Source organism: Aulonocara sp. 'chitande type north' Nkhata Bay, linkage group LG5 (genome assembly GCF_057382095.1).
Source record: "Aulonocara sp. 'chitande type north' Nkhata Bay isolate Kocher_YH1m ecotype deep benthic linkage group LG5, A_spYH_male_GT1.1, whole genome shotgun sequence".
Taxonomy (NCBI): Eukaryota; Metazoa; Chordata; class Actinopteri; order Cichliformes; family Cichlidae; genus Aulonocara; species Aulonocara sp. 'chitande type north' Nkhata Bay.
The window spans coordinates 11,264,770-11,292,209 of NC_141348.1; the positions used below are offsets into that span (position 1 = coordinate 11,264,770).

Consider the following 27,440-nt stretch of genomic DNA (forward strand, 5'->3'; position numbering starts at 1 on the left):
GAGCTCCCTGACCTGCTGTCCATCTACACCAAGCGGTGCAAGTCCAAAGCTAGGAAGATTATGATGGACCTCTCCCATCCCAACAATGGACTCTTCTCACTGTTGAGGTCTGGGAAGCGCTTCCGCTCCCTTAAGGCCAAAACAGAGAGAATGAGGAGGAGCTTCTTCCCCCAGGCTATTCGGGGCCTGAACCAGGTGTAGGACTGGACTCTCCCAAACACGTCACTATAAGACTGGACTCTCACACACGTCACCACACGCACCACCACACATTTCCTATAATCCTATAATTCCTATAATTTATAATCCTTATCTTTATAATCTCTTCTGCTATTTGCACATTCTTTACTGTAAATTCCTAAGTTAATTTGTAAATTTTTGTAGTAAATTGTAAATATTGTAAAACTTTTCTTCTGTCATTTAATGGTCGGGCATTGTACAGCTACAAGCATTTCACCCCCATGTCATACTGTGTATGGTTGTGTGTGTGTGACAAATAAAATTTGAATTTGAATTTGAATTTAATATTCAAACACACAACATAAAGACCCCACATTAGTAGATGCATTGCTGGTTTGGAGGAAGTAATTACTGAAGTTATTACAGAAAGTTCAATCAGAGAGAATGAGTCTAAATAAATATCAGTAGTACTGGAAGTAGCTGCTCATTATGAATCTTTTTTTTTTCTTTAATGGTTAAAATTTTACTTGTGAACAAAGTCATTTTAATTCAGATTCAAAGAGTATTTGGCTCAACGAAGCTCTGACTAAATAAACCTGGGGTTGTTCTTGTTTTCAGCACTGAATCAGTGACAAATCGTAAGATGTTCTAACTTTACAAAAGGTGTTTTCTAGTTGCTGGAGAAAATCTTGTTCACTTTCCACAGAAATAGAGCAACAAACTCTTTTTCCAAGCTAAAAAAAAAGATCTTTTAAATAAGCAGGATGCCATTTCCTCTCCAGCTTACAGGTTAACTGCTTTAAGGTACGCGTTGCTGAGTATTTCTCATATGGAGCCTTTATTTTTAGAGGAGCCAGAGTATCCAGGTCACTTTCCAGGTCCACAGTCCCTTTTTTTGGTAGGATGAGTAACATTTTTTTCTTGGCGTTCTTCCTCTTGTCTCAATGAAGCGTGTTTTGTCAATTTCAGTTTGTTCAGGTTAAGAATTTCCAAACTTAGTACAACTTTCAGTTTGGAAGACTAGATGTGGATCACCATCACCTTCTCAACATCAAAATGTTTGCTGGTGTGATATCACTACAACGCAGCCACATTAACCGCGGTTCAGTCAGGATCACTAAAACAGGCTGTTTCCATCTGCAGCAACTTAAATGCTACTCAAAAAATGAAGGGATCACTTAACTCAGACATCAAGTCTTCATGAATGAAATATTCAGGTTGAAAGTCTTTATTGACACATTGTGTAATTTGTTTTGGTTTCAATGGAAATCCAAATTTCAACCCTTCCAAAAAAATCCTAGGAAGAACAGAGCAGGCATCGTGACAGCAGCCTGTTAAAGGGGAGTTTTTCCTTCCCACTGTCGCCAAAGTGCTTGCTCATAGGGGGTCATATGACTGTTGGGTTTTCTCTGTATGTATTATTGTAGGGTCCACCTTACAATATAAAGCATCTTGAGGTGACTGATGTTGTGCTGTATAAATAAAACTGAACTGAATAGATCAAGGAGCTGGGGTTGAGGTGCAGCAACGTTGAAAGCAGCTAAAGCAGCCTAATAGCATGCCCTATATGGGATTTACCATGTGTAGAAAGAAGTCAGCTGGTGTGGACTGGCAATGACATCAGCTGAGGTTGACTTCAGCATGAGTTAGCACTAGTAGTATGTATGTTTAACTGCTCTGTTATTTCCTGAGGGGTTTCAGATGGATGTGCATATTTGATTTGGCACAGATTTTACACTGGATACCATTCCCAGCATAACCCTCCTATTTATCTGAGCTTCAGAGCAGCACTAAGAGTACACTAATCCCTGAAGTGGCTTTGTGACTCCTGTTCGTCCTACCAGAATCAAACCGAGGATCATTATGCAAATGTGTTAACCACTACACCACAGAATCACAATAACAGTGATGATGACAGATTTACTTGGTTGCCCTAAAGAATTTTTTGTTAAAAAAAACTGTATGTAGCTTATAATAAGAATTAAGAGAATACTTTGGATTAAAATCTGCTCCACTGGTATGCAGTTGCCAAAGATACCCCATCCCACTTGAACTGGAATCCCTAAAAAGTGGCCTACCTTCGTATCTGGAGCTCAAACTGAACAGTATTGTAAGTATCACTGAGTCTGGGGATGGTGAAGCGAAGACCGGCCCACAGCTACAAAAACAGCCACAGAAAATTCACGCAGTTATTTCAGGGAACATGAGAAAGGAAATAAATGTGTTAAATAGAGTCTGGGTTCTTTTTCTTAGAGACGCCCACTTTGGAAACAAGGAATGAAAACTCTTTCAACACAAAAGCAATGTTTATCAGGTTTTATCAGGTCGGTGAGAAAACATGTCGAGTTTGCTTATGTATGAATTAGGCAAGTCAACTTGGCTTAATTGTACTGAGACACAAAGAGTGGGAAAGGCCAAAAATAACATGTGGGTCTTATTGGCTCTTACACTGGTACCAGACTTCATGGGGTTTCCCAGATCACACACGAGATAGCGGGTCTGGTTTTCTGCCTCGTAGCTGCAGGTCAGCTGAGTCAAGCTCTGGAAAGGACACAAAGAAATAAAACTCCATCATGTATTTAACTTTATTAAGTGTACTGCTGTAAAAGCTAAAGAGCTGTTGTCTTGATGCATGCTCAGCTATCCAGGTAAGGAAAGAAGATTCATCTGGACGTAGCGTTTTCAGTGTGAGAAACGTTTCGTCACTCAGCCAAGTGACTTCTTCAGTCTCACGAGTTGTTAGAATAATAAATCAAAACTCTGACTAGAGTTAGAGTGTGACTCTACCAACCAGCTGCATTTCAGGGCTTTCAAAAAATGTATTCAAAACGTAGTAAGTGTATTCACGTTCTTTCACGGCTTTAACTCAACAAGGAGGGCGTCAGGTTGAGAAAACTCTTTTAGCGTAACATTACGATGGCAAAGTGACCTTTGACTTTATGCAAAGTCAAAATAATTTCCACATTTTATTTGCATTAAAGCATTTTTATGCATAATTATCATTTGAATGAAAAAACACGGTGCTTCTGACCGTGATACTTAAACCTCCTTTTAAACGCCACCGACTCACCACGTTGTTGCGTGCTATCCCGCTGTAGTCAGCCTCTGGGGGAAGCGCCACATAGAGCTCAGCCTCGTACGCACCTCCCTCTCCCTCGTTCCTGGCATTGAAGGTCAGGCTCACGGAGTTTTCGCCTCCCAAGTAAACCTCTGTCTTGTCACTGGGCAAAGAGAAGCGCAACATCATCACTACGTTTTCACTGAGCCTTACCTTTTTGAAAGCTGTTGAAAGCTGTTAAAAGAACAGTTTATGCAGACTTCCTGTTGCACATAAAACCATAAGTTCCATGTAACACTGAGAATTGAATCGATTTATCAGAGAAAAACAGTTTTTGAACCAGATTTTTATTTTTTATTAACCTAAAGTGATATACTATAACCAACCGTAACCAAAGTACCCATCATCAACAATGACTCCAACCCTAAACTAGTGCTGTCAGGCTAACATTGAAAACACTCTTCTCCAAAACACAGGGACTGGGTTGGGTCATTACCAGTGATGAGACGTCAGGGTCAGAGGGTTAATATATCACAATCCTAATGATTACGTAATGCACAAAAAGTGTCTGATTGTGCAAGAGTTACACAGTCAACAAACAATCATTTGCAGTCTGCTTTAAGCCACACGATTAAAATAAGCACTATAATCTCCCTCCTGTAGATCTGTTCTGTTCTTCAGCAGCCCCTGAGGAAGCTACTCATCTGTGACTCTTTAGCTGCTTAATTCTCCACAGTGTTTCTCACTCATGTTCGGTTCTGCCAATCGAAGTTTTCAAAGGTTTTTCAAGAGCAGCAAGACTGAACAAAAACAGCCAAAGCAAAACAAAGAGCTGAAAGCAGCAACACTAAGTAAAGTCGGGATTCAGCGTTACAGGCTAAGCTCATTGATGTGAATGTGAATATGCCAAAAATTATCAGTACTTGATGTATTATTTTGTGATGCTGCCACTGAAAGTTGAAACTCTTAATAGAATCTAAATGTAAATTATTTTTTTAAATGACCTGGGGGGTCAGAGTACCTTTTGACTGCACTTTCATAGGTTTTACAGCTTTCCCTACTGATACAGACCACCCCACACCATTCATACTACAAGTAATTAAGTAATATATGAATAATTAAATTCATCAAAACCTCCTGTTTTATTAACTATCTACTACAGAAATGTTTTTTTAATATATAAAAAAATATATATATATTCAAAGTGAAAAGAAATCAGTGAATTCACAAGAACTTTCTGTTTTATAAATTCAGGACAGTCTCGGGAATGAGCTACCAAAACTTCTTCTGTAATTTGACATATTTATTTTTTTAATAAAAGCCCAGCATGTCATAGTAATAGATTACAGCAGCATTTCTTTATCATGCGGAGAAACTGAGATGTACTGTTGAAATTATCACAGGGATTTAAAATTAAGATCAAAGTGGGCTGTGTGTGGTCCACAGTGAATTTGACATGCCTTTTTTAAATACACAGATATCATATATGATAGATGATTGTATAATAATGCCATCTTACCATAGTATAAGTACATCCTTATACAGCCACTTGCATGGTGTCAGACTCATTTTCTGGCTTTTGGTTCCCTTGACTGTCACAGGCCATTTATTATTCCGTCTTGAAAAGCTAGTTTATTTACTGTAATCAAAATGACTGAAAACAGCAGCTTTCACACACAGCTTCTACGCCAGCAGAGTTCACTTTTCCTTCATTTCCAGATCTATGTCAAGTCACTGGGTGCAGGACATGACCAACGTGGCCCAAAAGAAGGTAAAACGTAATGAAAAGCAGGGACATAAAGTCTTTCCACACAATGAATCTTTGTTTCAGTCTGTCCCCAAAGGCCATTTTCTCCGACATATCATGTCATGAGTGACATGGGAAATGACCCAAATCTGATCACTGTGATTTGTCTCAGGAAACCGACCCCCACCTTATTCTTCGACTTCATAGTGACACCCCTGTGTGCAAACACATTTTCAGAGAAGTGATAAATCCACTCGACACCCTTCAACTCTGGCCCTCCCCCATCAGCTACACTTGGCAGTAGTAAATTCACGTTTCTATTGAGCAGGAAAGGAAGAAAGGAGCGTGGCTGAAGGTTGGAACCGGGGTTCATCTTTCACTCCATTCCCCCCCGCCCCCAAAAAAGGGGTCTGGACACAGTGACCCCAAACTAGGTAAGACGACACCCAGATGATTTTAATTAACCTTGGGCAAATTTAGCAAATGCAGAGGAAGCAACTCTGATCCCACAAACAGCAGACTCTCACCGATGCCAGGAATGGGCAGGAATCAGCAGCTCACAGCTGACACGTTATACTACACTGACTTCGCTGGGAAAAATATAACAGTGGATCATGAAGCTCATAAAAGCATAATTAAAGCCAGAGGATACAACTAAAACACCAGCGACAGACCTTTAGGTTATGAATCTTAAACATCCCACTGTTTGCAAATTCTTGGCAAAGAAGGGAAATCGCTGTGTGCAACAGTCAGTGAAGGGAAACTGTGTTTTAGTGGAAGTGCTGAATCATTCCAAGTTTGGTCCTGTGGCAGCTCCAAATGCAGATCTTTGACTTTTCATGGGAAACTTTTAGCACTGATTGTATTTCTACAGCTAAGAGAAATCACATGGCCATGTAATGCAAAACAGTCCACATATCAGAGCTGGCAGGCTGGGAGGAGAAAGTCTGGAGTGTGTGTTCGCTTTGTGAATGGGCTGAGGCACAGCCAACTATCTGGCTGGAGCCTATTCAGCAACAAGGATTCAGGATTAATATACAATGATATGTTATTGTGCCAAGAGCTAGGAGTCATTAGTCTAGATCTTTACCCCAGTGCACGCATGTTCTGAGCTGTAAACAACCTCCTATTCTTCCTCAGTGAGGGAGAGGGGGATGTGATCATGTCTGACAGCGAAAAAGACTGACAAGCTGGAGTTCGTGAAACATGTAAGCTCATTCAGTTCTGCAGTGGATCCAGATCACGTTCTTTAACCCTCCGAGGTCTGAGTCATCGATGACACTAACCTGCCTAACCTGAACCCTGCATGGTTTTATATGTAAATATATACTGATTGTGCCGGGTTAGGGTTGAGCTCAGGTTTAGGGTCATCGCCAAGATACCCAGACCTCAGATACTGGTGGAGGATTCACTCTGTGTGTATCAGGCTTATATCTTCATATGTTTTTCCTTAACTTCTTTAAATAAATGACTATTTTATAAAGAACTATAGAATTAGAATTATAGAAATTCAACCCAGACCCTAATCTGCATCAAAATATGTTGTTTTTTTAAATTTTACAAAATTATTTTTCCCCAAGTCTTGACAATCAGGAAACAGAGAAACAAACAAAGAAATGATTCTAAGTGAAACACTTTCTGAAAAACGTAGGGAGGGTCGGGGTTAGGGTGTTAGGGTTATCACCTGTGACGAGTAAGACCTCAGAGTTAATTGATGGCTAAAGTCTTTATTTTATGTTTTGCTAAGAATTTGTGATTTCATTAGATAAATAACTTCAAAATTTGCATGAAGTTTAATTCTGTTACCACTTTTTTTCCTGTGTGTCCAGTTATTTAGTACTTAGTAACATAAAACTAGAGGACCTCCATTCCACGTTTTCTGTCTTTCTACACTGAAACTTTCAAAGTAAATTAAATAAAATAATTCAAACAAATATAACTGTTGAGCTTTTAACATGCACCAAACAACCAATCTATGGCTTGGTTATCATTTAAGTCACAGGTTAAAATGACGGTTTGTCAGCAACAGTGTTACTTTTTAAATGAAGACTGAAACATTTAGGCGTTACAGTCTTCCTATTAATAGATTTCCATTTGGGGATTTATTTCAGATGAGTCAAAGTAAAAGAAAAACGGGTGGAACCACATCTACACCTGTCCCAAACCCTTCGCCAATAACAGGGGTTTTTCTTCTTTGCTCGTTTGCTTGCTGGGAATTGTGTGACTTTATAAATGGATATTGCTATTATAGTTTTGTTCATGTAAAACAGTTTAAAAAGAAACAAGCCTTTAAAACTGCAGTATTTATATGTATTTAGTTCATATGCAAACTAGTCATGATACTACAGAAAATGAGCAAATGATCATTTTCCCCAAGTTCACTATTTTAGCATCTTTCAGCTCCTTGTTTTGGTTTTAAGGCCTGAAAACTGTGTCGAATTCTGTGATTCACTCTCACCACTCTTATCTACTTTGTATTACGTTACAACTGGAAGTGTTTTATTCTTTGCTTAATTCCCATCGCCGCATGGATAGTGTTAGTAAGTTAACATAACGGAGCTAAAAGACGAGTGAATGCTGGATTTGCATTAGCTACGCAGCCAGGAGCAAGATTACTAACAGCTTAGCAATATTGACTTCATCAAATGACAACATGTCGACTTCTGTTGGTCTTCCTGGCTGCAAAAAGTCGAAGCTTTTCTTGGAATAATTAGAATTGTTGTTGCGTGAGGGACAAAACTATGGCAGTTTAGCTTCAGGTGGCTAGCAGTTTTAACTTGTGTTTATTGGATCAGGTGGTTTCCTCTCACCCATAAACAGCCAGCTTTAGATCTGGGACACAGATGTTGTCATCTCCACAATCGAGCTGAATCTGGGCCTGAAAAAAAAGACCGAGATAAATGGAATAAATAGGAGCAGTAAGTTAGATTTGGTTCCTTGTAAAATCAAAAGGTACAGGGAGAGAAAAGCTCTGGAGGAAGTGGGTGTTGACAGAAGCCAGAACAACAGATTTGTGATTTAATGAAAGGATAAGAGAGGATACAGACTATACATATCCTCTATATACACACAAAAAACTGTAACAATATTTGCATCTACCAGATGCTGGGAAGTTGTGAGAAAACATGACCCTTTAATGTCTGCAGAGTAAAAGTAATACGTGCCTTACACGTATGTGGGAAGGAAGAAAAGGGAGAAAATATGGTGGTGGAAGGTTTAAGAGAATCAAAGGATGGTAATTCCATCTTAACAAGTATTACATTTTTGTGGGAAAGTCTTTTTCAAAAACAGAGAAAAGCTCATATTTTAAAGGCAGTAGGGATTAATCTGCCCTTTAGTCTTACGTGACAGATGACCACAGTACAAGATAAATGTTATTTGATTTAGAAGTATAGTTTTTCTTTAACGTGCCCTTGAGCGTTTTGCTTTATTCCCTCCTTTCTCCCTTTTTTCTGTCTTCTCTTCTCTGTTCTTCCTTGTAGCTTTACTGTCATCGTAGCTGTGGCATGTCTCTCCAACATATGGGAATCATTAGATTCCCAAAGAATGCAACAGAGAGCAAAGAATCAGCCTGGCAATGGTTAACAGTGTCTCAGTGGAGATGCCTGCTTCAAGTTCCTAGTTTTACATTTATTTAGGACCCAAGATGCTATCGGCCATTTAATAACAAACATGCTTGAGTCTAAATGCTATGCAGGTATACACTGTACACTTCTAAGCGTGAAGTCTCTTCCTGTTAAAACTCGCCCACAGTCACCTGTGTTTGCTAATATGAGTTCATTTCGACCGGCACTGGATTTATGTGCACAGACATAGAATTGGAGGATGGATGCAGAGCATAACAGAACTTCCCCTTCATCTGTTTTGGTTTCAGCTGTAATAAAATTTAGCCAAGACCATGTAGTCAAAGTTCTTCCCATCTGCAGTATTTTATACTTGGCAGCATGGCTCTGCTCTGGGAGATTCCTGACTCAATGACAACAGATATGACACTGATAGAGGAGAAGCTGAGGTGGAGGTGGGTGGTAAAGCAGCTTGCAGATGTGCAGAACATTACAATGGCAAAGTGACCTTTGACCTTATGCAACTCAGTTCTTATGTGGGTAAGAACTGAGTTTAACTGAGCTGCTGTAATTATAGTTGCCTAAAATAAGTTACCATCCACGTGCATTGATAAAATTCATTCATGTAGTCCATCCATCCATTTGCTTTGGCTTATCCAGGTTGCAGAAGCCTAAGCAGACACCTCCCTCACATTCTGATAGTCTACACTCTTTGAGATCTTTGAGTTTGGCCACTTACAACTAAACACAGCTGCTTGACGGCCCAGTACTATATTGCGATTCTTTATTGTTTTCTACATAAGTACTCTGGGCCAGCCTTATATACTGGGAGTCATGAGAGGTAAGACGTAGGGTCAGAGAATTAGGTCAATATCAGCCAACATGTGTGAATGTGGTTAAAAAAAAGAGTGGAATCATTGTCTGATTTGGCCTGTTGACTGTTTGTGTTGGTGAGTGCAGTGCTGCTTATGGGGCGTCGCTGTGACTGCACCACTGAGAATAACATGCTCTGTGATACACTTACTAAGATCAAGTGATGAGCTCTAACCTATAATCTCTTCCTTCTAAAAACTCTTCATCTGTCGTTCACTTTCATCTCTTGATCCTCACAAATGTAAAGCATGTTTCCCTCCAGATCTTAAAGGAGCAGGCTATTCTACTGCCATCAACTTCATGTTACAGTGAAAACTCCAAACAGCATCACAATTAGATCTGGCATAAGTTCAGTTTCAAAACAATTTACTGGAAATTAATGACATGTGTCATAACCATTGACCCAAGCGACATTATACAAAAGAGAAGATCTTAACCTCCTGAAGTCCTCATCGTCAACAACCCTAACCTTAACGCTCATCCCAGATAAAAAGTTTTTATGAAATTCATTTCCCAAGTCTTGGTAATCAAGGACAAAGAGATATAATCATTTTCACAAACACTGTTTTTCTCCAAAATATAGGGTTAGGCTTAGACCTCAGAGGGCTAAAACTATATGCCGTCAACCCTTCTTTAAATGCAAATACAATATACATGTTTCATTTTTTGAACTGCAAGACCTTTAAGAGCACATCAACAGCTTGGAAATGTACTGAAGAGACACATTCATCTGGACCCAAACACAAAGTCTCATAATGGTTTGGATAGAAGGTCTTTCCAGCTACGACAGCAGACGAGAGACTAATTCTGCTCCAATGGACGTCTGACTCTTTCCCCAACACAAAAACAATGATGATAAAATGAACTCATTAACTGGACTAGTCATTGACAGCTCAGCAGACTGTGTCATTCTCACTAAACATTGTAATATAACAAAGCAATTACAGAACAGAAATTAATTAACTGGATATTAGTGAAAAGCCATTAATACAGTGAATAATGAGCTCTGACATCATTTCAATTTTCTGCAGTATCCCCTGTAGTTGCTGGTGTGGTTGTTGTGGGCTATTGTACTGTCACCACACCCAGCAATGTTCTAACGTGAAATGCATGGCAACATCACTGAAGCATTATCAAGTTTATCAATGGCCTTTACGCTCTGATTAAGTGTCCTGTAGTCCTGCAGTTTACTATATATAAGCCTGTCTGGACGCAGTAAAAAGCAGTGAAACTGATTTTGTCTAGAAAGGCGTAGCAGCAAATCTGTCCACAGCATTAGTGTCTATGGGTACACAGCTCATGGCAATTACTGACAGCTGACTGAGGAAATTTTCACTGGTGCTAATTTGGCATTATGTGAACACAGAGAGTGAAAATAACAGGGCTCAAACTGTAGTTCACAATGTAAAGCATTATGGGACTTGTAGTTCTAAACCCTGTCTCACAAAAAGTATGGCGAAGAAAAATAACAAGGGTTAAACCCCACAAACCCTCAGTGGGGTTACTTTACTATGGAGGAAAGTTTGTGACTTGGTCTTCTGTCATCAGGTAGTTTTTAAAGCTTTGACGTATGTTGGGGCAAATTATCATGTTGGAGTACGCATCCTTCACAGCAAAGGAGCAAAGAAAATAAAAGCAATCAGGGGGCAACTCTGTGCTGAATTTACTTGCAGTCTGATGCAGGTAACCAAAGCCACCATAGGAAAAACACAGCTGATGAGGTGTGACTTTGCTAACACACAGTAAGCATGGTTTAGGTTGCTTACTCATTAAAGCTGTGTTGGAAACTAAAGGAAGAGTGATATTTCTAATTGATTAAGAAGTCTGCAGCTTTATCTAATTATATCATAATGCCAATAAATCTTACTCCGTGTCACAAATCTGCTTCAGTGGAAGCATACAACTCAACAAAATCTTAGCTTTTATGCAAAGGACGGCTAAAACGGGAGATCAACAGATGAACCTGGTAATTTTTCCTTTAAGGATTCCGAACTCAAAAAAGTTTGGTGCACTCAATATTACAAAACTCCAATTACAAGCACATGTAGTGCACACTTACACACCCACATCACACACCCACTTCAGCTTATATACCTCACATAAACATGTGCACATTTGCAGGCCCTGGCTCTTGCCTGGTGGAGGAGACCACTGGCAACATACATAAACAAACCACAACCAGATGTCTGTGAGCTGAGCACCACCCCGCCCAAACGGAGCTGTCAGTCCCCCCTCTGTGTTTTTGCAGAGCCATGACTCGCAAGTCCTCCATAAACCTTCCAACTCTTCGTATATGAAACGCGCGCAAAGGAATTGCCAACAGAGACCAGAGAGCAGAACGCAGCTCTTGATTTAACAGTGCCGACCCGCAACCTCTAACCATATGGGCTTCGCTACTATAGAAGGGCCAATGCTAGCCTCTGTCCTTGCCAATCAAGTCATGTTCCTATATGAAAAGTAAGAGTGAGCCGTGACTTCACCATGTATGGAACAAACATGACTTTAGGTTGCTTGGTAGAGCATCCTCACTCCCCTTGCTCTCCCTTCATCTGGTAACATTTGTGGCGACCATCTGGTTAAACCCTAAGAAGCACGGCGTGTGGCCATATAAGTGGTGTGGTCTAGGATTTTGGTGTGGTAATGTGATATACAGTACAGACAGACTCTACACTTTTACAGAAGCACACACTTCTTATCCTCAGAGACTTTAGACTTCAAAGACAGTTTTCAAAGGGTTACGTTAAAAATGCATCCAAGACACAGCAGAAAAGGGAAATGTTATGAACCCCTGGGATGCATCACATGGTTGAGTTTGTATCCATAGTTAATACACCTGAGTTTGGGGTTTTGTTTATTCTAGTATTTGAAGTTTCTTGCATTGCCTTTATTTTGGGTCCCGGCCTTGTTTATTCTTATTCTTGTAGTGCCTTTCAGTTTTGTGATGTACTTATAGTTTGCTTGTTCTCTTTAAGTTAGCCTTCATGTCTTCCTACTGATAGTTTCCTTGTCTCTGTATTTAGCTGAGTTCTTTTTCCTAATTTACTTGATAACTAGTCGTCTCGTGTGTCTTGCTTTCAGTTTAACTTCCTCCCCTGTGATTGTCTTGATTACTTTTTGTCTTGTTTTCAATTCCCAGTTAGTCCTCAGTGTGTATATATAGTTCTGTCCTTCCCCACAGACAGACACATAGTCCCTCTAAGCATCTGTCTATCTTCCCTCTTGCTCTTTCAGTTTTTCCTGGAACTCTTGGATTTCTGCTGTGTGCTAAATTTGGTGTTTTTGCTTTTAAGCCAGACTTCAAGGTTAATTTTTTCTTATCAGTCTGCTTTGCATCCTTCCTTTGGGTCGTTCACTCTACAAAGCTGACAGAAAAAGAGGAGAAAATAGGTGGGACAGATGCCATGTTCACAAAAACAAAGTGCAAAAAACAGACTTTGCAAGTAAATATGCGGCACACATGAAGCATACGATCTCCACTGAAGCTTTCATTGCAAGATTTAAATAAATGTGCACAGGTGAGGCTCGACCATCATGTTTGGGAAGGTTTTGGTAAGGTTAAATTAGGAAGGAGGGTGCTGGTAGTGCATTTGTTTATCCATAAGTAAATGATATACTTTTTGTATCGTGCTGTTAATGGCAGGAGCACATACAATCCTCTGCACAATGGCTAGTTAACTCAGGAAGTGGTCCTAGTAACCAACACCACATGCTAGAAAGTCCGGGAAAGGTGTCCAGCAGACAGTCAGATAACTTCCAGACCACAACACGGGTTTCATTTTAGAAAGATGGTTGAATTGTAAGGCAATGTCTTTGCTGAAGTAATCATTAAAAATCCAGTGTTTTCAAAGAAACTGCACTAAAATTATTGTCACCAATAATTTTGGGTAAGCTGAGGCTCCTCTCGCCTTTTTAATAGTGCAGGATATGGAGAAACTGTAATCCGCCATAAAATTGCTCCACAGCTTGCTGTAGAAGCATCCAGCTGCAGCCTTGCAAACCAAGTTCATGACACCACCACCCTCACCATTACACTAACTTTAACCCTATGCATGACACACCCACTTCCCTACAGCACAGCTGCAATCAGATATATGTGGTTTGTGTTGCCCACTTTCTTCTGAAGTGGTTTAATGAGACCTGAAGAAATACTTTATCTCAATGACCAATTCCTAATACTCGCATTAGCAACAGAGGGTTTAAACAGGTTTTGATTTGCATTTGCTGTTTTGCTTAAAATGCCTGATGTTGTGCTTTACAGGCGCTACTGGCACCACCAAACTGTAGCATTTCGGCTTTTAATTGCGAGAATAACATTATTATTATTATTATTATTATTATTAATAATAATAGGCAACATCTTCAAACTGCTTGTTTAACTCTACCATCCCTGCATCTGTTTCTACATGCATACAACAGTGTATTGTCACAGCGTTTTGCATTATCCTATCATTAGATGATGTACATACCTTCTGCTTTATGAGCTGTTCTGTCTCGTAATTGAGGATAGGTCTGAGGCCATGTTGGTCTAGCGGGGCCTGTGGATCCAAACTGAAATTAAGGCTGATGTAAATGGGGGACAGTTTATCCCGAAATTCTTCCTCAGGCTGAAAGAGAGAAAGAAACAACTGCATTAGAAGCTGAGAAATCTGTATATTTAAATAAAAGAAAGCTACCAAGTGCGATTTCTGAAAATAAGAACAGATTTTACAGCAAAAACTGGCCTACATTACTTTTTCATTGTAGTAACTAATGTCTGGTGTGGCTCACTCTGACTTCTTAGCACACCCGTCTCCTTAGTGAACCAGTCCCATGGATCTGATGACTGAACCATCCCTTAATTATACTGCTACAGGCTCAAGTTCTTTTGCTCTCAGTCTTGCTATTCTCTCATTTTTTCCTCTTTCCCTTGACCCCCAAACATTTGCCTCAAACAGCCGACCTTCCCTGTACCTGGTTATGCCGAAGTGTCTTTTCCTGTTGAATGGGAGTTCTTCTTTCCCACCATCACCAAGTTCTTGCTCATAAGGGATTGTCAGTCGGACTGTTGGTTATCTTATACTATAAGACTTATAGTATAAAGCACTTTGAGGCAACTGTTGTTCTGAATTGGCACTATGCAAAAACATAAATTGTGTGAGTGAAATCAGTTTTAGTAGATGCAGATTGATTGTTTTTTTTACTTCTTTTAGAGTATTTATAGGATATATGTAAGTTAAGGATCTTTACCTGACATTTACAATAACTCCCTGCAAGCTAAACTCCACAAAACTTGTGCTGAGAAGGAAAAAAATACCAGTGCTACTGCTAGCTAGCTTTTAGGTTAGCTAACAAAATACCAGTGATACTGTTAGCTAGCTTTTAGTTTGGCTAATGGGGGATTCAAACCTGTATTCGCTTATTGTGAAGGATTCTGGGTATACAACATATGCAGTCATTCAAATGACCAACAGCTTGATGTGGTTGATGGTGTCTATAAGTGGATGATTTTAATTTTGATTTTGAAAGGTGGATGAAGCAAGAAGCATGAAAAACCCCCACAAAGAATTAAAATTAAAACAGCATGAAACACACAGAAAAGTGGCTTTCAGTGCACCTATTTTTATCACTTGGTTTCACTTCAGCTCTTTGTATGAAAAATCAGTCAGCAAAGCTATGTGTAGGACAAAGGTACAACTGTGATTGAGCCCCAAAACTGTTGATCAGAGAACAACAAATTGGTTTGTTTCTGGTTAAGGGGTTAAAGGAGAGGCTGGCAATATCAACTTATTATGCACTGAGGTAAAGTCAATAAAACCAGAGGTTATAATGCACACAACTGATGAACTGACCCAAATTGCTAAGCTAAATTGAAAGGGATTTTGATATTATAACAGCAGTGATATAACAAGTTAGTTTTTAAAGTAATATTACCTTTAAAATGGCCTGAGTGTGTTTAAAGTTAATAACATGTTGCCTGAATTCCCTTTGCATAAACACAATGATGTGGCTCTTTTAAAGAAAGAGTACAGAGTACACAGACAGATAAGTGCTGACTGACATGAGTGCATGTTTGTCAGTTTCTACTCTGGTCTCTTATCCTGTCAGAGACCAAAGTGCTCTGCTCATTATATCTAACAGTGAACATCCACACGTATGACATAAGCGCCTTTGTCAGGCACAATCTTTGATCAGGTCACCACTAAGTGATGAGAGGATTGGTACTGAAGCAGTTTCACCTCACGTAGCACTTCAAACAGCAATTTCAAACCCTGTTATTAGGAAATGACTTCAACCTCGGTATTAGCCGAAAGTTAAGTGCATTCACCTGGTTCTGCAGGTGCAAACCAGTCTCTGATTAGACGGCTCCAATGAAAAGCAGCAGGGCTGGAGTCGTTTCCAAACATTAAGAAGTAGAAAATTTGCAAAAATTATTAAAAGCATACTTATGAAATGGTTGGTCTGAAGAATAAGGGCTGTTTGCACAATTACTTTCATGTTTGTAAATGATGTGTGCTTGTTCTCCTGCCCAGATGACAGCATGAAATATGAGCGACTATTTGCAGGCTTATTATCATAGTTCTGCCTGAAAGTACATTTCTGTCCCTGCGTGTGTTTATATCTGAAAATTGCTGGGTGTACTTATCATTATAGCCAATATCTCCTCACCAAAATGCAATTTACATATCTTTTAGCCTTTAAATTATTAAATGTTTTTCATTCCTTACAAAAGATCTGCAAAGCTCATGAATGATTCAGATTCACTGTTTATGTTAACTTTTGTTAGATATGTTGTCCTTTTTTAATGTTTTTTATATGTTAACTATGGTACCAACTTTCAGTACGTACATGCATAAGAAATACTGATCAGTAATCTTACTAGTGGTTGTCATAAAACACGTGTCATTTTTTTCTCTCCCTCTTTTTTTGTGGTACAAATTGACAGGAAATGTGGTGAAAGAGATCAGGGGAACGGCATGCGCCAAAGCTCCAGATGACCATCTGAACTAGTTGTATTTGATGAGAAACTAGAATGAGACTCAAGAGAAAGATTCAGAAAGGTAAGAGAAAGAGCTTGAGGTCTTTCTTGCTTTATATTGTTGTCACAGAATAAAAATTAAGTTTTTGTTGCTGAATTATTCGGTTCATGGATGTATTTCACTGCATTTTTGTACTTTTCAGAGGCTCCAAATCAAGTTATGAATGCTTTATAAGCAATCATGCTAATTATTTAGCTTCATTCATTTCTTATTCATTGAGGAGCACCTCATGTTACAGTCACACAGTGGCTGGACACAGCAGCACAACCAAAACTATTGTGACAGAGTACAAAGAACTTGCAGTCTTGTTGCTGATGAACAGCAGCTCTGTGAACATTAGCAGTCAGTTGTGCTACGGTGATAAAACAGTTTTAAGATTGAGTAAGTCGGTTATCAGTTTGCAACTGAAGTTGGCGTTTACTCACAAACTGTGATAATATGATGAGTTACAGTTATTTATATTCCCAAAATCGATCGTGTTTCTCTTTCACGGCAGGGAAAAGGCTCGTTGCTACCACCTTTTTACCCCTCCTGGATAACATGATATAATTTACATGATATCATGATATCACGGGGCACTAAGATTTCTAACTGGTTGTAAACCTTTAACACATCACTGTACTTTCTGTTCTCTGGCTGACTGCTTCCCACTGGCCTTACACAGGATGGCTCATTGGTATAATTTTATCTATAAATCTATTTGTGGTTTACTCCCCTCTTATTTATCAGACTCTTACAGAACTTGGAAAGAAGGCATTCTCGTTTTCTGCCCAGTCCTCATTGGATGCATTACAGAAGGACTCGCAGCTCTCTCAGTTGCAGATTTAAAAAAATGAAAAAATTACCTTGTAAAATCATCACTATGGGAACTTGTTCCTCTTTTTGAAATGACTGTGTAAACATTAGGCTATTCTTTGTTGTCGTAATTTTAATATGTTTGTCTGAAACAGGTCTCTCTTGTAAATGAGACCTTGAGTCTCAGTGGGACTGCCTGTATAAATAAAGGTCAAATAAAAAAAAAAAATACAAATATGGTAAAAATCAGAAATACTTTCCCATCTTGTAAATCTGTTATCATCTACATATACAGAAATTCATATTAAGCAGAACTTCACATTAACTACTTTGAAACAGAAATGAAGACTTTTCTCCAGAAATAATGACATGGGCGCTCAGAAACGTCTCTTTTATACAGGAATGTAACCAGTTAAGTGAAGTACCCTATTACAAAGAGATCTGTGCAGTGCAGACTGCAACTGCAACATGTTATTTGCAAGCCTTTGCCAATGGAGAACCTGAACGTGATTGCAATCAGACCACAACAGTTTGGAGACAGGTTGCTTCCTGTGCAATTCCTTTGACATGAAAAGTGGCTACCCAGTAACTGAGGGTATTGTATGTTCAACCTCTAGGCGACCAGTTGGTTTGCAGCTATTTCCCCTCAAAAGCATTCAGTGGAATCATTGGGCAATTTTTCCTAGTCACAAGGGGGACTAGGAAAAAAAATAGGAGAAGTCCTATATCTTCTCTAGTTTGACTAGATAAATAAATTCTACCTGACCAAAACAAAAGGTTTGCTAAAAAAAATCAAATGGAAAACATTCGCTCAAACTGCTTGACCTCAAGGTGCAAACACAGCTTGTGTGACTGACCCGCAGATAGATATTGCTGTTGTGACACAGGGGCTTTCTGTTGGTGAGGTTAAAGGTCTTCACTAGGCTGGGCTGCTGGCTGTCCAGGAACAGAGTCCTCCTGATAGACTCCTTCTGCTTCTGCTTCCCACTGTCCAACTGCACCTCTGCCACGAAGCCTTAAAAAAATGTATGACACACACATCTATGTTTCACACAAATATGCCAATTGGTGCAAAGCACATACACGAACGCATATGTGCTCAGCCGTCTGTGTTTGCCTGGCCACATGCAAACACACACATATGCAGGAGTAAATATTATTATGGCAAACAGCCTTTGTGTGCTATTTTGTTCTATGTACAGAAACATAGAGAGCATTGCTGCAGACCACATGACAACAACTATGCAGAGAACAGAGACAATACACACCCACTCACTTCAAATAAACACACACGCACTTTTCTAAACTGCCGGAGCCCACCAAGTTACCCCGTGTTTACACGATTGTTCTTTTATCTTGATCTTAACTGCCAAATTGACCACAGTGAGGGCTAGCATACTTGTGGCTGCACAAAGAAAGCAAGGTAATGGGGACCATCTGTGCGTTTGTGTGTGCGTGTGTGTGTGTGTGTGTGTGTGTGTGTGTGTGTGTGTGTGTGTGTGTGCCTCACCTAGATGAGAGGGGAGGTGCTTCCCATTAGCCAGCAGGCAGAAAGTGATGCTGACGCTGGAGGTTTAAGACAGACACAAATATTTTTTAAAAATTAGCATGCAGAGCTAGCAGGGATGTCTTGACTTTATTTGAGCCGTAGCTCTGTCTTCCTCAGAAAATATCCCCTATTCATAGATTTATTGTTTTGGGGTTTTTTCCCTGCACTAAGACAGTGTGCATTAAGCATCTACAGTATGCCTCTATCAGGCAGCTGTTCAGTAAATAAAGTGAATAATTATGGTTCTTCTCTTACGGAGACCAAATAAAAGGGTCCTTTGATGCTACCTGTGCTTATCCTAAGTCAAAATCAAACTGTATCATTTTTAATTGTTAATAATTCATTAAAAAAATCTAGTATTGTGCTTCTTAAATGAGAAATAGCAGAAAAAGTGTGAGAACCAGTGTATCTAAATTGATGCTGTGCAATAAATTCAGATACAGATTAGAAGGGCCAAATTCAGTCTAAGACTGTTTGCAACCTTCTGAAGACCAAATTCTGCAGAAAGTAATCTGATGACAGAAAGTACTCCCTCTCTTAAAGTTTAGGATTGTATGTATTAAGCAATAATTTAAAAAAACTTATCTGATTCTTAGCAGGTCTTAAAATTAGGAAAATTCAACCTCAGATGAACCATGAGAAGATGTTTGGTCATAATGCACAGCACCACATTTATAGAGAACATCTCATAGAACTGCAGCACCACCAAGCACATTGTTGAGTTGAGCATGAACTAGTCTGTACACCAAAGTATTCTAGAGTCAAATGTGAGGCCGTCTGTCTGACAACCAAAGTCTGGCCAAAATCGGGTCATGGAACGATCAACGATCGCAAGCACAGCAGCAAATCTACAACAGAACGGCTGAAAAAGAAGAGAGTCAAGGTGTTACAGTGGTCCACTCAAAGTCCAGACCTCAAACTGGCCAAGATGGTGTGGTAGGACCTTAAGAGAACTGCACATAAACAGATGCCCGCAAACCTCAATGAACTGAAGCAACATTGTAAAGTAGAGTGGGCAAAGATTCCACCACAATGATGCGAAACTAGGTCATACGGAAAATGATTACCTAAAGTTATTGCTGCTAAAGGTGGCTCTAGACACAGGTGGATTTAAGTTTTTACACACTGCATTTGAGCTTTTTTTTAAAAAATAATAATAATAAAATAGTTTAGTGTTGTTGTTTTGCTTTTATATTTGCCTAACTTTAGAACCTGCTAAGTACAAGATGTTTGTTATTATTACCTCACTATATAACCGTAGAACTGAAATACGGTAGATTTTCTGTGTGCCGTGACTGTAACATTATACTGGACAAAGCAGAAGGTGTGATGGGAAACGATGCTCACAGAGGGAAATGGATGGTTGGATTAACCAGTTAAAACAAGAAGATCCACTGCTCCGCTCCTGCAGTCAGCAGGGGTGGCAGATTGGTAGAGATCAGAATAAAACACTGGAATGCTCCAGTCTATGTTTATGCAACATCCCCAGACAGCTTTCAATTAGATACGAAAATGTTGTCAGTTTGATCTGATTCTAAATTAATTCCAGCCATCCTTGGCCATTTACTTGCATTTAAACCAAAGTAAACACTGACTCTAAATGTGCTGGAATAATAACACAAAGTCAGCACTTAACAATTACACTATGTGCTTGAATGGTGCACATAAAAGCACAGGAAACAAGCTGTGTAAATCTGTTTGGCGACACCTGGGAGCTGCTTGGCATCTCGCTGGATCATGTTCTTCAGATGTTTTCAGGAGTTTTGTCATTTCGTGAGATCTACTTCTCCTCTGATTGTACACAGATTTATTTATCCTCTCTAGGCAAACTTGTGATTTGTAAGTTTGGGTTATGTTTGACTTCACCCTCACAGACATGGTTAGGCACAATTCATCTCAGCTGGACACATGACCAGCTGATATGCAACATCACCACGTTCTACAATCCTACTCCCACTGCTTACTCTAAAGTCTTTCACTGCAACCCCCAACCAGTCGCAGCAGATGGCCCCGCTCCTCCCTGAGCCTAGTTCTGCTGAAGGTTTCTTCCTGTTAAAAAGGAGTTTTTCCTTCCCACTGTCACCATGTGTTTGCTCATAGGGGATTGTCTGATTGTTGGGGTTGTCTCTGTATTATCGTAGGGTCCTTACCTTAAAATATAAAATGCCTTGTGCAGAACCAAGAGCAAAAAGAGCTACAGTCTAACACCTCAGACACCTGAGCTTTATTCCTCAGAATTATAACACATAAAAGTGAGGGAATTTAAGTGAAAAGTAAAAATTCTTGTCATGTTTAATATTAGCTGTTGTAACTATGGAAACACATGAAAGGTCCCTTTTAGGAGCTCTAGCTTTGAAATGCACACACGTACATGAATGAACATCGTGTTCATTCATTCCATAAAACTTACAAGCCTTTTCCAACCTTTTCAAAGCCTCCGTCTCCTTCCCAACTCTCTTTTCATTCCTCCATGTAGCTACTCCACCTTTCTTCCACCTCCCCATCTTCTCCTCTCTCCCTCTGTTTCCGTTTTGTTTCCACGGCAGCAAAAAATACAGCAATAAGCATGAAAACAAGACTCGCTTGTATCAACATCAGAGTCAGATACAAAGACACCAGGCAGCTTGGCAAACACCCCACAACAGCATTTAAAGGTTCCACACTGAATCCGATGGTTAAAGTGAACTTGTGGAAAGAGCTTTATTGGGACTGAAAGCTGGGAGAATTTTACTCCTTGTTTTTCCACTGATTCTAAGAATACTCTGTGTTCAGAGGAGGAAACTGGCAAACATGAAGTCATTTGACATTCTCTTGAGGTAAAGTACTGACTAAGATGTGTGTTACATAATTTAGGAGATGCTCCATAACCTCAGAGAACTCTTGAGTTGCTCTTAAACTTTTTTGGTAGACCATTAAAGAAACTTCCACTACAGCGGTGAGTGCCAAAGGCTCGATCACACTGTGTATAATCCACCTATTAATAAGCATATGTTTCGAACTCTGAACAGGAAAATACCTTACCAAGACACAGAAAGACTTTTATTCCCTGTGGTCAGCATGCAGTGCTTCTCCTCCTGGTTGAACATGGTCGGCTGTACTGTGAGAGACGCGCTGGCGTTCACTATTGGCCGAGCTCTGATTGCAGACACGAGACAAGAATGAGTAGAATGGTCTGCATGATTGTGATTACGTTACTAAAAGTTTAAACATACCTGTAGAGGACAGCTTTATCTACCCCAAAAGCACCGACAATCAGGTCTGCGAGAAGAGGAAAGTGACTTAAATCAATAAATGAAATGAAACAAAGAAGAAGCGTTGATAGAGATCTGTTGGAGCCTTTTCTGCAATACCTGGGTACCCGTTTTGATCTAGATCTCTGTTGCCTCGCACAGTAAAGCCAAAACTGGCCGGGAAAGAGCTGAAAGCCCACTGGCCCGAGAGCATCTGAGTGGGGGTGTCCTTCAGTCCTCCAACATGACCGTTGTAGATGAAAACCGACCCCTGCTGGTCGTCTCCTCCGTACGGACAGCCGATAGCCACGTCTGATCGTAAACAGCAACAAGACTTTGTTAACTACATGTATATTATTATGCAAGGCAGCACAACGCACTTATATTCCTTCAACAACAAAATAATGAAGAACAATTGTTCTAGGACTGACAGTTGTTTTTCAAGGAGCAGACTTCAGTCATTTGCTGTGTTTATTGGTTATTTACATTGTTAGACTTTGGCTGAATCTTGAATGAATGAAGTGTAGACTCTGTCAGTGTGTCTGTTAGCTCAGCCAAGTTATCATTCACATTTGGAAAAGCATCTGAGGCCGTTTAAACGAGTGCTGAAACATGAAATCAGTCACTACACCCTTTCCCTTATACTGACTCAGTCATGTAGGAAATAAACAAACAAAACATTTGGCTCTTTATGCTGCGCAAATGTGAGGATTTGCTTTTCCCTGTTTATATGATTGGCACTTTTCACCCTTTTCTCTATCTTTTTATAGCATGAAACAACCAAAGAAGAAACTCATTAGACAAATGGACACTTGAATGCAGATCTGTATGAAAGAAACTACTTCATGGGACAGAAACCAAATCTAAAAAAACAAACTGAGTGCAGTATTATTTCTGGTAGGCAACAAAGTTCACCTCAGCCAGCACTCCCAACAGATCTGCTAATCTGCCAGCCCACAGACAGTTGAGCTGGTACACTTCTTAATTGCACACAAGAGAGCCACTTTTGGCTAAAGGCTTCACCACAGCAAGTAGCTCTGCAGGTTTTGTTTCAGAAACATTTTCATTTATATTTGACAACGCCAAAGGCTTTTGTGTCTCTAGTTAGAACTGAACCAGGAACCTTCTGCTTGCCAAGAAAACCACTACACTACACTCTCATGTCATATTGCCAAAATCTCATATAGTGGCTCCTTTAAGGGTGCTTTAGCATTGATCCTGTTTCCTTTGCAACCCACCTTTACCCCAGATTATCAATTTCATGCTATTTCTGACTTAATCAAGGTTATGTCTTTTGTCAGTTAGGCCTTTTCTGTTTCTGCAGCTCTCCCATCACGTATGCCTGGAATTTCAGGGAGGAACAAGAACAGAGCCATGCATCTGAAAATAAATGACTCCAGATGGAAAAATAATCTTACTTTAACTAACGTGGTCTCAAAAGAAAAGGTGGCATGGTGGTGAATGATGCCTCAAATTTAAAAAAAGCCTTCCTTTTTCTCCAGATGCACTAGTTTCCTCCCACAGTCCAAAGACGTGCATGTTAGGTTCAACAATGCGCCTGTGAGGCTGTCTGTATCTACTGTATGTGTTAATGGTATAATGAACTGGAAACTTGTCAAGGGTTTAACTCTCCCTCTACACCAGGCTCCAGTTTCCCTGCACCCCTAAGCTGTGTAAGTGGTTAAGACAATGGGTGGATTTTCCAATAGAATTACATAAGTTATAGTAAAGTATGTTCAGAAATGGGGTTATGACCTATAGTGTAACAACTGAGTTATTTTGTCTCGTTCTGGTCTATGTTCAGCACATTCTCTATGATGCAAATTTACCATTGAAACCATCTTGGTTGAGGTCACCCAACGGGGCCAGAGAGGTGCCAAACCGGCTGAAGGCCTGAAGACCCAGGAGGTGAGACTGACTTGGTTCCAGCTCCAGAGGACCCCTCTGTAGATACACATACACTTTTCCCAACTCCTCCAGACGCCCGTTAGACCCCCGATGCATGAACAGCGGCGCTCCCACCACCAGGTCATCCAGACTGGAGTTATGGGCAAAAAGCAAATTATGAAGCTTTATTCTTTCCCCATGAAGACAACAGGAAGACCCTGTACCCTCAATGACACCTCAATATACAGGGTGGGCCATTTATATAGATACACCGTAATAAAATGGGAATGGTTGGTGATATTAAAGTCCTGTTTGTGGCACATTAGTATCTGTGAGGGGGCAAACTCCTCAAGATGGGTGGTGACCATGGTGGCCATTTAGAAGTCGGCCATCTTGGATACAACTTTTGTTTTTTCAATAGGAAGAGGGCCATGTGACACATCAAACTTATTGGTAATGTCACAAGAAAAACAATGGTGTGCTTGGTTTCAACATAACTTTATTCTTTCATGAGTTATTTACAAGTTTCTGACCACTTATAAAATGTGTTCAATGTGCTGCCCATTGTGTTGGATTGTCAATGCAACCCTCTTCTCCACCCTGTATATCAATAAAGAGTTGTTTTGATGACCAGTAAACTGTATAGGCAGAGATCACCCTGATTAACGTCTGATGCACCCCAATAATTTTGTTCTGGAAGCAGGTCTGACAGAAACCACTCAGTTTAGAAAAGAGTAACAATAGTTACCCTTGTACATAAATTAATTACCAGAAAATCCATTGTTTTTTTAAATTTAAAGAAAGAAACTTGTTGTAATGTATGAGTTTTAATTTGCATCATATTTGCTACATCCGATATTTTTTGTAATTGCAGTTGTTTAAAAGGTGTTGTGGAATTTGGGGGGTTTTCAGAGGAAAAGCACACTTGGCTTCACAGGGTTAAATGAGGACAGGATGAGAAAATTAGGACATTAACACAGACAATAAGATACAAAGAGTTTAATTTGAGTCAAAGCCACATAATCAGAGAATGATTTTAGGTGCTCCCCTTTTAGTATTTGCTTTTAACACACAATGAAATGAAAAAATGCATTTTTTCATTTCAAAATGTAATCCTCTTTTTCCCTCTTATGTAAATTTAGGAGTTTGCAGCATTGTGACTCAGCTTGAGATTAACGTAATCAAATGTGATTTGCGGTGACTAGCTAAAAGGGCAACTCATATAAAACTGCACTGACTGTTAGCTAGCGCAGATAGCTGATTTTTGCGTGTGTGGATTTCATCTGGAAATAATAAAGTCTGCCACTACATTTACATTTGAGCTTTCTCGCTAAGCCACGACTACTTCTCTCACAGTCCAACCATAGATTTGATTTAAATGCCTGTTGTATTCAGTTTCATTTAGCACTATGTCACACTACAGTTGCTAAATATGGCCTAACTGCCCTTTCACTGTGACTTCCAGTAACATTAACATTCTGGAAAAGCCTCTTATTCTACACAGATACTGTACAGTGTGTTGAGTCCTTTGAGTGAGGTTAACACTGTATGTGACATCATGACTGAAAGTGTAGAGCGGAACAAAGAAGGGTGTGAGCTTTAGAACGTTCTCAGGGTTTAACTTGCTACATTGTGACTCTTCTACTAGTAAATGTTGAAATTCTAAAAGAAGAAGGGAGTGAGGAAGTGAGAATGGCAAAAAAACTCATTGCACAGAACAAGAATACTCTCGGGGGGAAATTTTAATGACACATTAGAAAGCATGAGTAATTGAACCACTGTGGGAAATGTCCAAAAGTCACACTGTTGACCTCTGTTTCAATTGTTTTTAGTTTCTTGTTTTAGCTGATCGTATCTCTCCCATTTCATCACTCACTGCTGATATTTTGTGCCACCATGACAGTCGCTTACCCGTCGCTGTTGATGTCAGTGGTTGCCACTGCGTAGCCAAAGTAGGACCCCATCTGGAATGCATTACAAACAAGACCCAGTTAGCCTGTAATCATACCACAGCGCACAGATCCCTTTCTTTTCTTTCATTTTCTCTCTCTACGTTTCCTTTTTATCTTTCCACCACCACCCCCAGAAGCTTTCTTTTTCTCTCTCAATCCCACAATCCCCTGGGGTCTCCTCTTCTCTCTTTTCATGGGGTTCAGTGTTGACGCTCCTGTAAGTTCGAGTTGAGGTAGGGGGTCTGAGGATTGATAACTACAACTCCTTTAAAGCACACCCAAAGAAAATGCTTGTGGGACTTGGGCTTTCCGGTTTAATTTCATGCCATGTATGAGCATGTATGATAAATAAGGGTCACGTTACATCCTCGTTTGACTCTGATTTCAAAGTGATTTGTAGTATAGCGTCACTGAAGGGTTTCCAACACTTGAAACCTTTGTGAAAAACAACACTGAATACTAGGATTGCTTTCCCGTTGTGCACATGCAAAGCAGCTCTTAACATAAATCACTGAGGCTCAGGATAAAGTTCTAATGCAGCAATGTAAAACTCTGGCATTACTGTTTTGCCCTACACTTAAAGTCCAAGAAAACAAAATCAAGTGCTCTGGTAATGTTCTTCTGAGGTCTGGTGAGCTGTGGTGAGAACAGCAAGCTAGGAAAAGTCAACCACTGATGGCTTTTCAGTCATCAGCCACAACGTCTGGGGTTCCTTTAATAGCTCTACAAACTGCGTCAGGTTTGTAGAGATGAGGACCAGGCCACAAAGTTCTGTAACAAAGTGGCAAAAATCAAACCAATACAGCAGTGCCAAACATGTTAAAATATTCACACATTTGTGCTGCTCGTGCCTTTTGCAGTATTTTTTAAATTGAAATCAGCTAAAAAACAAACAAACTGTGAAACAGTCCAAAATGTTTGATCTCCAGTCTTGGTGAGAAAAATTCGACACACCAGTGTCTGTGTGCATTGCAACCCTACATCCAAAAAGTTTGATTCTGTTCATCTGGATGTAGCTACATCCAGATGAACAGAATCAACCTTTTGGGATTTGCCTACCTGGATGCATGCATTGAGACATTGCAACCCTACAGTTTATGGGCACAGCTTGCTAACCAGCTTGGTAGGGTTTGCCATAAAGCTGAAGCAAAAGCTTTTAAATATGAAGTCCACAAACAAATGATGGTGATGTAAATGTAGCATTGTCTGTCTTTAATTAAGAGCCTTTTTTTTTTTTACCCATTCATTAAAGCTGCCCTAACCTGAATGCTAATGGTAGTTTATAATTGCCCTTCACCAAAGAAGCTGTGGCTGATGAACAAAGTGGAACACCAAAAGCAGACAAGGTTAGTGACCAAAGGTTAATGAGCAACGCAGTCAAACTGCTAACTCTGAAGTTTAATTTAAACTTCTTCATTGAATCTACGTATGTAGAGCCTACAATTTAACCTACACCCACTTTGCATTTGTACATGTGACGCTGTACCGCTCTGCAACTTTGCGTCCAAGCGACCGACACTGTCGTTTTCAACAGCAAAGCAACACGACCTCTTGGAGAAAGGCTTTCTGGTGTGTTTTCACAGCTGATCT

At 39.8% G+C, this 27,440-nt stretch overlaps 1 protein-coding gene across 1 annotated transcript in view; it reads right to left on the reverse strand.

Moving 5' to 3' along the window:
• The window catches only part of LOC147329889 (integrin alpha-5-like), a 52,204-nt gene that overhangs the window by 9,520 nt on the left and 15,244 nt on the right, over positions 1-27,440 (reverse strand). The window contains exons 11-22 of the mRNA XM_086291290.1: positions 25,810-25,862; positions 23,841-24,049; positions 22,132-22,323; positions 21,994-22,039; positions 21,803-21,916; positions 18,743-18,798; positions 18,090-18,247; positions 13,888-14,025; positions 7,796-7,863; positions 3,251-3,401; positions 2,629-2,721; positions 2,259-2,338 (exon numbers count right to left, since the gene is read on the reverse strand). Coding sequence (XP_086147416.1) covers positions 2,259-2,338; positions 2,629-2,721; positions 3,251-3,401; positions 7,796-7,863; positions 13,888-14,025; positions 18,090-18,247; positions 18,743-18,798; positions 21,803-21,916; positions 21,994-22,039; positions 22,132-22,323; positions 23,841-24,049; positions 25,810-25,862 — 1,358 coding nt within the window. The remainder of the gene's footprint in view (positions 1-2,258; positions 2,339-2,628; positions 2,722-3,250; positions 3,402-7,795; positions 7,864-13,887; positions 14,026-18,089; positions 18,248-18,742; positions 18,799-21,802; positions 21,917-21,993; positions 22,040-22,131; positions 22,324-23,840; positions 24,050-25,809; positions 25,863-27,440) is intronic.